Here is a 15,326-nt window from a genome sequence, read left to right as displayed (position 1 = left end):
ATGTATTACTTTTCGAAGTTGAGTTACGGTAGCAATGTGTAGTATGACTTTCGCTCAAAAGATGGCATTAATCAAATGATTGCTAGTCATTCATCATATTACAATTTTAATACCGTTTTTTCCTTTCTTAAAATGTGTATACGTTGTCTTGGCACTCTCTGTATAGTAGCAAATTTGTAATTTGAAAGATTAATATTATGATCTATGCATTTATAAGATACTTATTTACATGAACACAGCATTGTTTTATGTTTTTAAAGTTTAAAAATTACCATTGTTATTCCTAGGCCTAGTGATAGTGCTGGTCATGTTGCTGGACAGTGTTGGCATTTATCATATTGACAGGGTACTAGTTCTAGAGATGAACCAGTTTTCAATCTGTTTAAAAGTGAGAAAAATAATGTAAGTTCTCTATTGTAAAATTCTTTTTAATAATAAAGCAGGTTCGAGATTTGATTAAACACCATTTCTTCTACTTTATAGAGGCCATAACTCTACCTCTGGAATTACTATAGGGATAGGTCTATGGCCAGCTTTTAAAAAATCGTTTCTTTTACTAAAAAGTGAAAACACAAATAAAAACCTTACAGATAGGATAAAACAGGTACTGGTATAGGTTTAATATAAAAAGTTACTAGGAAAAATAGTTATTTTTAGTATATTTGGAAGATTACATTTGGCAACGTCAGTGAGACAAAATGGACTGTAGAAAAACTGAGAATACAACTTAAGCATGTGCAATTGGTGAGGTCTCGGGATAAAAATGAAATTAAAGCTCAAGAAAACATTACAGTATAAACCTTAAATATAAATTCATTGTTTGTTTATGAATATTTGTTATTTGTCTGTAATAGCAATATGTGAGTTCTGGCAATTAAGTTAGCGAACTTGCCACCATGTGCTTCCATTGGCAGCACTGTACACACAGCTCAATAAGGTTTCATAACCTTGGTATATCGGTGTCATAGCTGTGTTTGCGTCGACATGTGGCGATGTCTTGCTGAGTGGTGTTCATTATTGTTGTGTGTTTTGTGTGCCGTTGCAAGAATGACTGAGCTTGAATTAGGGCAATGGACAAACACTAAATTTCTGGTTAAAATTGGCAAGAATGGAAGTGAAGTCAGGAACATGTTGGTCCAAGTTTATGAAGATAGTGCCATGAAGGAAACAACACTGTAAAAATGGATTAAACGTTTTTCTGAGGGGAGAGAAGGCACCACTGATGAAGACAGGTTAGGGTGACCAGTAATGAGCAGAACTGATGAAAACTTTGCAAAAATTCATACAATTGTGTATCAAAATCGTCGTCTGACTGTGAGAAGAAAAGCAGACTAAGTAAACATTGATAGAGAAACAGTTAGGAAAATCTTAATTAAAAATCTTGACATGAGAAAGGTGTGTGCAAAAATGGTCCCAAAGGAGCTCACAGATGAACAAAAGCAAAAGGAAATGGAAAAATCGGCAATACTGATGCTGTCTTTATTTAAAATGTGGATGTTTGGGATTTTTCTTTTTAGCTTTGGTTTTGATTTTTAAAAGATAACCCATTAAAATATCCTAAAATCTTGATTACTGAGTTTTTTGGCACCTTTTAAACTTTGTACTGGTCTTGTACTGCCTTGGCCTGGGGTCCCAGTACATAGGAGAGAGAGTTATGAATAGTGGGCTCTCAACATTTATTTTATACGGTATTCCATTCTGCTTGTAAACTATGACCTGTTTTTATTTTCCTTCAGATTTCTTACAGCATTACAGAAGTCAGAATCGAAAGTTTAAAAAATTATTTTCCCACTGGTAGGGGAGAAGAAAATCAGAAAAGAAAATTTAGAAAGAAGGAAGTGTTACTGGCCCAAGAAGCGTCTTCACTTAGCTCCACTGAATATAGAACATAGAGAAGTTGAGAACTGTAATTCAGTGGAAAAATTAGATAGAAAAGGTTTAAAAGTATTAAATGGGTCTTATGTATCGGTTTGCTTCATCAGTTATTTAGAATGTCGCACATACCCAAAATACTATACTTTCCCAGGTTCAAATTTAACTAGTTCTACTTTAATGGAGTCCAAGAATAATCTCTCAAATCACTCGATAAACTATATGCAGTATGTATGTTGTGAATGTTAGCTTAAGACTAACATCTGTTTTATTCTGATAACGTGGATTTATGATTATTAATGTGGTATTTTAATAGTGGCTATAGCATTTTCATAAGGAACTAAGCATTTATCCGTTGAAAGGTTATATACTAAGCAGAATTTGCTTTTGTGAAACTTTTTAATTCCACGTCCTTGAAAATATTCAGATTAATAGTCTTCTAAATTTATGGCTCAAACAAATTAATTTAGGACTATCCCACTCAAATTGAATGGCTAGAGTAATCTAAAAATAATAGCCTTTTTCCTCCAATAAAATGCCATTAAATTTGGCTTATTAAGTATTAGTGGCCAACAGAGCATGAATTCTTTTAACGATTTCTTTCCAAATACCTTGTTATGCCTTATCCTTTTATTTATATTTACATTTGTGTGTGTGTGTGAGAGAGAGAGAGAGAGAGAGAGAGAGAGAGAGAGAGAGACACCAGAATCACAGAAATTTGAACAGATGATATTAGAGCTGAACATGCTCAATTTTTCTGTTTGCATATAAAAATATAATTGTGTCTTAGTGCTACGTTGTATTGAGGAAGCTGAGTATGCATAGTAAATTTTGTAATTTTAAATAGAAAATTGCACATAGCGTATAAGCTTTGAATGGATGTAATAGTCTATGAAACTGTTGTTTAATTGAATTTTTATGTAAAAAGTTACTTTAAGAGTGTTGCTGTTTTTAGAACTATTCAAGTGGATTTACATTGTATCAGAGCTGCCCCATTGTTCCTTATTCACCTAATGTAGATGCTTAAGAAGTTCTCAGCTTGAAGGAGAATAAGAAAAGGTAATACTTGAGAATAATAAAAGAATAATATCCCTGTGTTCCTGTTTTGAGGACCTTAGAATTTATTTGGCATATAATGAAGCTTTAAAGTGGGATGTTAGAGCTAGGGGTAATGCTAGAATCATAGAAAAATTGGTCTGAGAGAATGAGAGTTGATTTGATAAGGAGATAAGAGTTTTATGGAGCTAAAAATGAATTTCAGTTACTAGTTTGTTACTAATTTCTAGTCTTGCAGTTTTTCTGTTTTGAGAGTATGTATAAAGGGTAGATCTATTTGAACATGCTTTTTCTCTAAAGAGTACAGACTTGAGAAAAAGGTAAAACTTAATCATTTCAGTAATGAGTATTCAAATAGTGCAAAAACAGTAGAAAAATATTGAAATGTTTTCTGTACCTTTTCTCAGTTCTTACCTCTGTGATTGTCTCTTTAACAGGAAATCAAACCCCAAAGCCATTATAGCCACGGGTATGGTGAACCGCTGGGTCGGAAAACTCACATTGATGATTACAGCACCTGGGACATAGTCAAGGCTACACAGTAAGTTTTTGTTGTAGTTGATTTCTTCTTTGGCAGCTGTGTTTTAAGTGAAATATGAACACATATTTTTTTGTCTTTATTGATAATTCTTTATTTGGCGAGACGTTTTCATACTTTCCTTTAGTTCTTTAGATGTGGTTTCCTTTAGTTCTTGGTACAAATTTAAAATGGCTCATTTAAAGTCTTTCTCTAGTCCAACGTCTAGGATTCCTCAGGGACAGTTTCTGTTTCTTGCTCCCCACCAACTTTGTATGAGTTTTACTTTCTTGTTTCTTTGGATGTCTTACAATATTTTGTTGAAAATTGGACAATACAAATAATATAATGTGTCAATTCTAGATAACAGGTTCTTCCAGGGTTGTTGTTTGTCACATTTTTAAACTAATTTTGTAAAGTCTGTGTGTTTGTCTTGTGTGGCCACTGAAGTTTTTACTTGCTTAGTTAGTAGTGAGCTAATGACTCCTTAAATCCCTGGAACCTTTAAGTCTTGATCTTTGTTGAGGGGTTCTCTGTGCATGTTGGAAGACGCGGTACTTAGCCAGGCAGCTTCCAACTCTGACTTAGCCTTCACTTTCTGCTTACACAAAACCTCAAGGTCATCAGAGATTTGAGAGCCTGGGGCCTTCTCAGGTTTTTGTTGAACATGTGCACACAACCTTGTGCTTGTGCAAGGCCTTCTAGATTCCCAAGAAAGAGTTATGTCCAAGCTTTCAAAGCCCCTATGGTCGTCTCATTCCTCAGGTTTTGCTTTGAAGCTTTTTGATTTACCTGTTGTTTGTCCCAGCTGTTACCCATCCTCTCAAGCAACTGTGATGTTAAAACATTTGACAAACACCCCCCAGGGAGAAGCTGTTAATGAGTTTGGGTGAGGTCTAATAGGTAAGCCTTTCAGCTAGACTCTTCCAGAGAATGTCCGTACAGGTCAAATAATGACTCCTCTTTGGGAATGAAGTGTTGAAAGAACGCCATCCCTGGCACGCTCACTGCAGTACCAGTACCAGGAATACAGACTTATTTTTCAAGGCTGATGGGACCACAAAATGTTAAAATGCCACCAAGTTCTCTGTTCTACTGAAGTTTAGTTATTTTTCTTGAATAAATGTTCCTTGGATTGCTGAAAGCCTTTTGTTAATTTCTGGAGTTCTGAAAAAGTTGATTCTGATATTTTTGCTAGATTTTTCATTACTTTTGTGGCGAGGAAAACTTTCGAAGGTCCTTAGGCTACTGATGTCACCCTGCTTTCTTGACTGTCAATGTATCAAAAATCAAAGCACATTGTGTCAACTGTATTTAGCAAATAAATTTTCTAATCTACATTCATTTTTCCTTTTTTTTAAATTACAGTTTATTGGGGTGACAATTGTTAGTAAAGTTAATAGATTTCAGGTGTACAATTCTGTATTACATCATCTATAAATCCCATTGTGTGTTCACCACCCAGAGTCAGTTCTCCTTCCATCACCATATACATTCATTTTTTTTCTTTTTGAAACTTTGCTCCTTTTGATATCTCCTTTCTCTCCTTTGTCATTAACCTCTTTCACCCTAATTAATGCATCATTGCCATTAGCAAATGTATTCCAGCATCTTTCATTTTAAGAAAAAAACAACCACCTTTCTTTCTCCCTCACCTATTCTTATAACTTTCCTATTTCTTGAAAAGTGTCTAAGTATGCTGTCAATATTTTGTACCTTTAAAAACATGTATTTAAATTTTGAAGCATTTCAATCCTGCAGAAAAGTACGGAGAAAGATAACTCTTAGATTAAGCAGATGCTAACATTTTGCTGTAATTGCTACGGGTTGCTCAGCCTGTTCTTTCCCGTATCTCCCCCAAGGCAACCTCTTTAAATTGCTGTGGATCATTCTCATGAACCTTCTTGTACATTTCTGCAAATATCGATAAAAGTATGCTATTGTAATGTATGTTGTATTTAAAAAACTATATAGCTTTTGTGATTTATCATTGTTAATATAGACCTTTATTCCGTATAACTGCTCTGTATTAAGTAGTCCCTCCTAATCCACAGTTTCACTTTCCAGGTTTTAGGTACCTTTGGTCATCTAACAATCCAAAACTGTTAAATGGAAAATTACAGAAATAAACAATTCATAAGTTTTAAATTGTATGCCATTCTGAGCAGTGTGGTGAAATTTCGTGCTGTCCCACCTGGGACATGAATCATTCCTTTGTCCAGCGTATTCGTGCTGTGTAGTTGCTGTTTGGTTATCAGATTGACTGTCTAGGTATCGCAGTGCTTGTGTTCAAATAACCTTTATTTTACTTAACGGCCCCAAAGAGCAAGATTAGTGATGCTGGCAATTTGGATATGCCAAAGAGAAGCTGTAAAGTGCTTCCTTTAAGTGGAAAGATTCTTAACTTAATCAATCCTTTTATCATTTCATCACAAGAAGGATAAGTACAGTACAATAAAATATTTTGAGAGTGAGAGAGACCACATTCATGGAACTTATTACAGTACATTATATTACAATTTTTCTATGTTATTAGTTATTATTAATCTCTTACTGTGCATAATTTATAGATTAAACTTTATCATAGATATATATATGTATACATATACATATACATGTACATATACATATATATATATATACACACACACACACACACACACACACACAGTATATATAGGGTTTGGTACTATGGGCAGTTTTAAGCATCCACTGGGAGTCTTGGAATGTATCCCCCAGGGATAAGTGGTGGTGGGAGGAGGGGCTACTGTATTCTATCATTCCTTCCTAAGGGACACTTAAAATCGGTTCTACTTTTTAATTATTAGAAACATTGTGTCAGCGAATGTCCTTTTCACCTGTATCCCCGTGCACATAAAAAAGAGTTTTTCTAGGGTAGACAACTCAAGTGGAATTTCTGGTTTGTTCAGTATGCTCTTTTTCAAGTTTAGCAATTATTCCAAATTGATTTCCACAGTGGCTGTGTCAGTTTATACTTCCACTGCAGGAATAGAATTCTTTCACTACATTCTTGCTAAATCCTAGTTTTGTCACACTTAATTAAATTGTCAGTTTGATGGTTGTAAAATGGTTTTTCCCTGTTTTGATTGGCCTTTCTCTGATTACAAATGGTGTTGAATATATTTTTTATGTTTATTAACCACTTGAGTTTCTTCCTTTGTGAATTGCCTTTTAAAATCCTTTACCCATTTTGAGTTCTTTTGTCTTTTTGTAATTGACTTGTAAAAGTTCTTTATGTATTTAGATGCAGTGGGATCTGTGTCCCTTTAATGCCCTCTGAGAGTCCTATGTGCTACTCTCCCAGACTCACAATTCAGTACTCCTCTCTAGGTGTGTTCAAATTTATCTATTTTTTCTGCAATGACGTTCTGGAACTTCTCTGGAAACCTGGACTTCCACAGAGACTCTCTCATGTGACGGTGATTGTCTAAGACAATGTTTCCAGAGCTACCAGACCACAGCCAAGAGGGACTGGAGCCAGTTCATGGACCATTGCAGGGTCCACAGCTGGGATTGAGGTCTGTATGCCTATTACCCAGCACAAGCATGGGCGAGACTCCTCCCAGCTCCCTTGGCATACGGTGCTGGAACCCACAGCTCCCATAGGCACTTTTGTCTGTTGATATCTGCTGAATTATATTGTTGGAGGAAGGACAAAATGAGTGATGGCTAATGCACCTGTCATGCTGATGTCACTCTGTGGTCCATTTCTAAATGCTCTTTTCTCTTCCATTTGTTTCATCTTGTGTAATTCCACATTGTTTTAACCATTTCGTAGTCTTCAGAATTTTCTCAGCTGTATTTGGCCTTTTACTCTCACAAGTGAATTTTAGGGTTCTGCTTGGGAAGTTCATGGCATTTTCACTTAGGATTTTAATTAGAATTTCATTGAATTTGTAGAGTAACTTGGGGGAAATTGGTGTATGTATTTTATGTATATATTAAATACATACTTTAATGTCTTTGGTTAATCTTATTTACAGTGAGAGTAGTGTAATTAAATATGCTTCCTCATGATTATTTTAGGTGGTTTAATATTTTATGTTGCAATGATATGGAAATCTGATCCTAAATTGGTTTTATTTGGATACTTGGCTCTAATAATTATTTTTGCTGAAGGAAGGATAGCCTCACAAAGACATGTAATTCCCTAATGGAAGAATTACAATGTATGCTGCATTTACTAAGTCACAGCAATTACTTTTTCAGTATTGTTCACTAAGTAAAGATTTTACTGAACTTTTCCTTGTAAATATCCATTTTCTGATGACAGTTCTTGCAAACTAATCAGGTTTTGGCATTTTTATAATTACAACAAATGGGTTTACACGTTAGAAAATTGTATGAAATGTTTTTAGTGTGTTTACATGAGAAAGTTTTTATAGGTGACATATTAATATTTAGGTCTTTCAGAAACTATATTATATCATGATAGAAATATTTCCAAACACACAGTTTTTTTTAAAAAATGTTCTCTATAGCAGGTGTTTTCTGGAATAAAAATAGTTAACTTTCTCACTATTGTTTAAAATATTCCCTTTGTCTTGAAGGGGAGCAAAGTAAATATCTTTACCTTTCTTAAGAATATATGGTTGATAATGTATTGCTCACAGTGATTTGTCATCACTACCCTTCTCCCTGCCCAAAAAGCTAGCAAATTTGAAACACTTGTCTTTTTTATTAAAGGGAAAATGCATACTTACTTTTAAGTGTTAGAAGAATAGCCAATGATTTTCTGTATGGTTAAAAAGATTGTTGTGGTCACTTACCTGCTCATTCAAAGTATGAGGTACATTCTGCTCTTTATAACGTAATATGCGTAGTTAACTGGGCGCATGTAAACAATTTTCTGAAAAAGAACAAGAATTGAAGGTACCACTGTCATCTCCTATGCATTGTGGAACTCTTGTTCTTCCCTTAGATTGGTTACGTGTGTGTGTGTGTGTGTGTATGTACACTTGTACTACAGTACTAGTGAGGACAGCAGTGTGAAGGCTGTATAAGTATTAGGAAAGCTTAATTTCTTTATTAACTAAGACGTGAATATAGGTAGAAGTTTTAATATTTGCTTCTAGTGCTCCATTAATGTGCCACTTCTGCCCTAGCCTCACTCTCCGGTGTGCCTTCCCCATTTTGGGGACCATTCTGATTAAGAAATTATAATTATAACCAAAGCTCATTTAAATTTGTTTTTGTGTCTCATATCTTTCAGGAGCAAATATTTTGTTTAGGATAACGTTGATGGTTCTTGACGCTTGATGATGGATTCTTGGTGGTTTATTGTACTATTCTAGTTTTGCTTATGCTTGAAAATTTCCATAATAATTTAAAAATATTTTATGCTGCCTCACAATGACCAAAAGAAGAAAGGCAAAGGATCAGGCTCTTCACACGTGCCCTTCTTCTTCATCAAATGAACATCGTTCCTAGAACTCTCCCAGGAGACTTCCTTACGTCTCACTTGAACTCATAGGACTCGTCCCCTTCCCACCAGACTTCCTACCTCCACACGTACTTTTTTATTGGCCTTCATGAATATCAAAGCTAAATTTGTCAAAAAGAATCCTGGGGCTTGTAAAGCATCCTTTCTTCTTGATGTTCTTATAAATCATGGATATATTCTTTGTTACTGCTTTTTATGTATTTAATTATTTTAAAAATAATTTTATGTATTTTTTATAAGCGGCCTCAAGTGTTTTGTGGAATAAGTAGTGATACAAATAAAAGCAAACAACTGATAAATATTTTATTTCTGGTATCCTCTTCCACCTAATGAGATGTTGCATTCTTACAGATGACACATTTAAAATGTAAAATGGATTAGTAAAAGCTGTTAGAATATTGATACATTAAAAGTAACATTTTATGTTGAAACATTTCTTTTAATTTCCAGGTATCAAAATGGAGCATTATTTTCTTCTGAAAATGTTATTTTCAGCTTTAAATTGCTTGTCCAATAGTAGTAACAATCTCTATTTTATTTTATTTTCAAGATATGGAATATATGAACGCTGCCGAGAATTGGTGGAAGCAGGTTATGATGTACGGCAACCAGACAAAGAAAACGTGACACTCCTCCACTGGGCTGCCATCAATAACAGAATAGATTTAGTCAAGTATGTGTTTTCTGTATTGTTAAGTATTTAGATATAAAAATTAGCAATTTCTAGTAGCTTTTAAAATATAGATTTGGTGTACCTTTTTTTCTTAAAAAAATTGTTTTTAACATACTGAATGGTTATTATGTGCCAGGTACTGCGCTGAGTGCTTTCTCATGTGTATTTCCTTTAATCTTAACTCCTGAAGTAGCCCTATGTGAAAAAGGACAATTCCTGTGGTCCTGCTGACGTGGAAACTGAAGCCCAAAGAGGTCAAATAGGCTACCGATGGCATACGGCTAATAAAGGTTGGGAGCAGGACGTGAATTCTAGCAATCTAATTTGCAGCCCACCTTCTAAATATGAGTTCTATGGGGGAAAGCTACAAAAGGAAAGAAAGGAGTTGAAAAGATAATAGGTAATAATAATCCGATTAACTATTCGTACCAGCATAAGTGATGAATACTTTACATACTAAATGTAAAATGATTTTTAGTACTTACGGTTAATCTGCTTATTTATTATTAGTGAGAGGTAGTTAGATAAGTAAGAATCAGATGGTAGAAGTATTTCTTAGTAAATCTAGTTTACTAGTCTCTGATAATTTGGACACAAGATATTTAGATAAAGACAAGAATCTGAAATGAACTGCTTGCAGATGTGCAGGTAAGTACACAGCACACAGAGTCGACAGGAAATTAGGATATTAATGCCAGGTAAAAGAATTTGCCCTTAGAGTTCTAAAGTTTAAGCAAGTAATAGCTAAAGCATTGAACTCCATGCATTACTTTCTTCCAGAGAGCGTATTTCCATTTCATTTATTCCTTTTTTCCTTCATTTATCTCTGGCCTTTCCCCAGCCTTCAGTGTGGGTCTCCTGATGTCTAATTCTGTTTTGCTTTTTGGAAAATGTTTTTTTATTTCATCTTCATTAGTGAATGAAATTTTCACATGGTATAGAAATCTAGGTTCGCAGTTTGTATTTGTTTTACTGTTGTTTTAAACCAATTGAAAATATCATTCCACTGTTTTCTGACTTCTTTTAGTTTTGAGAGATCAATTTAAGTATTGTGCTTTTGAAGGTTTCCCCCTCCCCGGCTGCTTTTATGATTTTCTCTTTGATTCTGGTTTTCTGCAGTTTCATGATGATGTAGCTAGGGGTGGATTTCTTTTTATTTACCTGAATGAGATTGCAAGGAATTCTTGATTCTGTGGATTGATGTTTTCATCAGTTCTGGAAAAATCTCAGCCATTATTTCTTCAAATATTACTTTTGCCCTATTCTCTTTTTGCTCTCCTTCTGGAACTTCAGTTAAACGTATGTTTGACCTTTTCATTGCATACTGTATCGTTTATCCTCTCTTCTGTGTTGTTCTATCCTTTTGTTTCTGTTTCATTCTGGAAATTCCTTCTGGCGTTCATTTATTCTCTATGTATAATTTGTTAAAGTTATTCAGTGTGTTTCTAATTTTATTTTTCAGTTCTGGAATTTTTATTGTTTTTTTAAACATGAAGTAACATTATTTGTTGCTGAAGTTATCAGTCTTGTATACTTGAACATAGTAAATACAGTTATTTTATAATCTGTTTCTGAGACTATAGCAGTTGGAGTCAGTGTGGGTTTGTGTCTGTTATGTTGCTCTTTGTGTGCCTGATTATCTTTGAATATGTACCAGCTATTGTTTGAAAAATTATTTGTTATTGAATAAGTTGAGGCATAAGTTGGATTTGATCCAACTTTAATTTTAAGGCTTAGATTTTTTTGGATCACTCAGGTGGCTGAAGACCACGTTGGAACCAATTTTGCTTCTGGTTCGTAATTACTATTGCAGTGCAGTTTTTTTGGGTCTCAGCCCCTCTTTTGCTTTTGTCTGCTTAGCTTGCCTCTTGGCCAGTTCTTCTGCATCAACAAAATGTCTCTAGGGCACATGGTGCCCACGTGGATTTCTAACTTGTCTGGGTTTTAACATTATCCTGAGTCTTGGCCTGGTAAATGCCCTTACTCTTCTTAGGCTTTGCTTTTTAGGAAATGTTTCTTATGTTTCATTGAGCTTTTTTAGTTGTCTTTAATGGGAGGGTTGGCTCAAATGATCTAGCCTTCCACAGCCTCTAGTTTTTCAATTAACGTTATTTTAATCAAAATAGTACATAAACAATTTGAAAAATCAAATAGCACTTAAAAGTTTACAATGGAAAACAGCAAACCATCCCCACTCTTTGGGTCCTATGTCTCAAAAGTAACTATTTTCAATACTTCAGCGGTTTCAGTATTTACTCTTGATTTTACATATTTGTATTGCTACTTTTACCTAGAAAGTTATTTTTCTTACACAAATGATAGCAGATACTTTTCTGCTTTTCATTTAATTTATATATCTTCAGCTTTTTCATATCACTACAATTAGAGCTGCATCATTCTTTTTAAAAGACTGTATAATATTCAACTATATGGATTTAATTTATTGTTTTTTTAATGGTTTCTTTATTGATAGACATTTAGATTGGTTTTGGTGCTGTTACTATTACAGACAGTGCTGTATCATTTTGCTTATGTTCATATATATCTGTAGAATTCTTAGGAGTAGGAGTTAGAAAGATGAATTTTGAATTTTAATAAATATTGCCAACTTCTATGCTGTTATTTCTTGATTAATCAGTTATTATATTTTGACTTTCTATTTTGGGATAACTAAATGTCCTAGATCACCTCACCACTAATGCTTCTTTCTCCATCCTTTATTATGGTTTTAGTTCAATCACTATGCAGAGTTTAAATTGTTAGTATGTAAATTCTCACTGCTAAGCTCAGAACTGCTGAGCCCAGATGTGTTCTATGATTATCTGTTCTTTCCTGAAGAATTCTGATTTTTGTTTGAAGTAAAAGTTGTTTTATTTTTTCTTTTTTCATTTCATTTTTTATATATTGTAACTAATTCTTCCCATAATCTTAGAATTGTAAAACCCCTTTGTATGCAAACAGTAGCAGATAATTTATCAGTTCTTTTTTGGTGGAGGAAGGTCTATGAAATTGTTCCTGGATGTCTCCACCTTTCTGTTCCAGCCTAGACTGTTTGGTCTTTAGAGCTGCTATACAACCATTGTGGTGGGACTTTCCTTCACCATCATCCTGGGAAATCCCTTTGTTCCAGTGTTGGTCTCAGTTTCCTGGATCTCAGGTTTTTATTTCTATTGGTTTGCTTTCTGGTTTTAGTAGAGCACATTTTCTGATAACTTTCTTAAGAGAAAGTACTTGGGAGGTTAATGTTTTGAAGTTACAATCTGTTCTGCTCTCACAACTTTTTATTTGGCTGAGCATAAACTTGTAGATTAAAAATAGTTGTCTCAGGATTTTAAAGCATTACTTTGTTATTTTCTTGCTTCAAGTCTTATAGTTGAGATGTGTTTTATCTCATTCTATTGATCAAAAATTCACACTTGTCTTGTGTTTAAAAATAAGAAAATCTAAAATGAGATATATAGACAAAAAGTGTTGATGCTGCCTGCTTTATAAATTGTGTCAAGCCACTCATGAACTAGTGAGATTGCAGAGTAAAGTCAGTAAACTATAGAGTGAGTTGGTAATCATAGTGTCTGTATATATTATATCTTCAGGTGAGTAAACTTAATTTCTTACAGTACATAGTCAAGTAAGTTACTTTCCTAAAACAAACATGTGGTGAGTAAATACACTTTTCAGTAACAGCTGGTATTCATAGCTTCAAGATTAATTTTTACTATTGGGTCTGGAATTACACCCTACAACGTATTACTATTTTATGGATGCTGGTAGAAGGTACATGACTCAGGTAGAGACAAAGGACTTGATTATCCTGAGCGTAGCAAATGGCATGAACATCATATTTGCATAGGACCCTCTTGTTCCCTAGGTGTTATGGGAGTGGCTTAATATGGTCCAGGTGGATACAGCACACACAGTGGGTTTTTTGTTGCAGCTTGGGGAATTCAGTTCTTTTATAGTAAATGGTAAGTAAGCTGGCTCTTTGTCCCAGAGGAAGACATTACCTCATCTCTCAAAGTTGCTTGATACAAACAACTCTGAGAAAAGGCCTGTGTAAAGAGTGGTCAGGGACTTACAATTTTGATATACCCAGCAAGACATATGGGAGCACACGAGACCCATGGAGAAGTATTTCTTCTAATAGTTATATTCCATCAAGATGTATTAAAGCATCTTACTGCAAGCAAAGTACCGTATTTTGCTGTGTATAATGCACACTATTTTGCCGAAATTTGTGAGGGAAAAATAAGGATGCACATTATACATGGGTAGTACTTATTCTGTATCTACTATAGTCAAGTAACATTTATATCTACAATATAAATGTTTTTAATTCTTTTATTTATACTTATAAGATAAAAGTGTGACTCTAGAAATCAATAACGATATTCGTATGCAAAATAATACCCTGGAATACAATAATCTGTTTTGTTGAATTTACGATGAACTTACAACAACGAAGAGTTCTTGGCCTTCTGTGATGTGTTAAATATCGTAAATTTGTTACTGGTACATAAAATTTCTTGTACCTTGTATCTCTTCTTGTGTTTTGTAATTATTTGTTACATAAAATTTATTGTACCATGTTAAAAAATAAATATTAAAATTCCTTTATAATACAAAAAAAAGTACATGTAAACAAATAAAAATTTGAATTAAAAAATTAAAACGAAAGATTTTTTTCTCTGAAAGTTTGGGCCCAAAACGTGGGTGTGCATTATACACGGGAGCACATTATACACAGCAAAATACAGTAGCTGGGTCACTTATATAATAAGATACAAAGTAAGTATAATTTAGAAAGGAGGAGGCCTTCAGCCTGGATTAGATTTATATTCAAGTGAAAGTCTTTCAACTATTTCTCAGCTTTTACCCTAATATAATAAAATAGAAAGGATTAGCTCAGTCTCTTGTCTTCAGCAGTCTCCTGTTACCTTAAGATTCTTCATTAACAAAAGCTAAGAATGCATGTAGTCTCTGATTTCAAGTCAAGGCTTTATTAAAGAATATGGCCTTTATTAAAAAATATGGAGTTATAATTTTCTGAGAACATATTGCGTGTGTGGCTTATTCTTTTGGCAACATGTAAGTTTTTTTCTTTATCCTCAACTTTGTGAAAGTTTATTGTGCATTGATAGTGTTCTTTCTATTTATTTATTTTTTTTAATTGAGTTTATGGCCTTTAAGTTGCTACTTTTAGTCTTGAAACGTGCCTTTTTAGTTCAGGGAAGTATTCTTGCATTGTGCTCTCAAGAGTGCCTCATTTTTATTTTCTGTTTTTTTTTGTTTATTTGTTTTTTTGTTTTTCCTCAGGAATTCTTATTTGTCAGATATTGGAACTAACCAAATTGGTTCTCTCTTTTTCTTAGCTTTATTCCAACTACCTTTTATCTCCCAGTATAGCAATTGTACTTTGGGGAGATTTCCTCAATTTATCTTCTAATCTTTCATTTGAATTTCTAATTTTACCTAACATTTTCAATTTTCAAGCATTCCTTCTTGATCTCTGTTCTCTGTTCCCTTTTTCTTTTAGGTATTTTGTTCTTATATGATGGGTATATTACCTTCTCTTAATTTCTGGAGGATATTAGTTGTAATTTCTGTTTGTTTTTAAAGTTTTCTCTATATTGTCTGTTTATTTTAGACTTCTGCTTTATTTTGGTCTCCTCCCATATTTGAAGCTTTACAAAATTATCTGGTCATATTTGACCATTCATACTGAGGAGAGATGTAAAGTTGACTGG

The 15,326-nt window shown here is 33.8% G+C and overlaps 1 protein-coding gene across 3 annotated transcripts in view; it reads left to right on the top strand.

The window, feature by feature from the left end:
- Positions 1-15,326, top strand: part of ZDHHC17 (zDHHC palmitoyltransferase 17) — a 137,196-nt gene that overhangs the window by 77,407 nt on the left and 44,463 nt on the right. For all 3 annotated transcript variants that reach the window (XM_074325387.1, XM_074325389.1, XM_074325388.1), the window contains 2 exons: positions 3,366-3,469; positions 9,460-9,582. In XM_074325387.1, coding sequence (XP_074181488.1) covers positions 3,366-3,469; positions 9,460-9,582 — 227 coding nt within the window. The remainder of the gene's footprint in view (positions 1-3,365; positions 3,470-9,459; positions 9,583-15,326) is intronic.

This window comes from Rhinolophus sinicus, linkage group LG02 (genome assembly GCF_036562045.2).
Source record: "Rhinolophus sinicus isolate RSC01 linkage group LG02, ASM3656204v1, whole genome shotgun sequence".
In the NCBI taxonomy this organism is placed as follows: Eukaryota; Metazoa; Chordata; class Mammalia; order Chiroptera; family Rhinolophidae; genus Rhinolophus; species Rhinolophus sinicus.
This window is presented reverse-complemented; position numbering and strand designations above follow the sequence as displayed.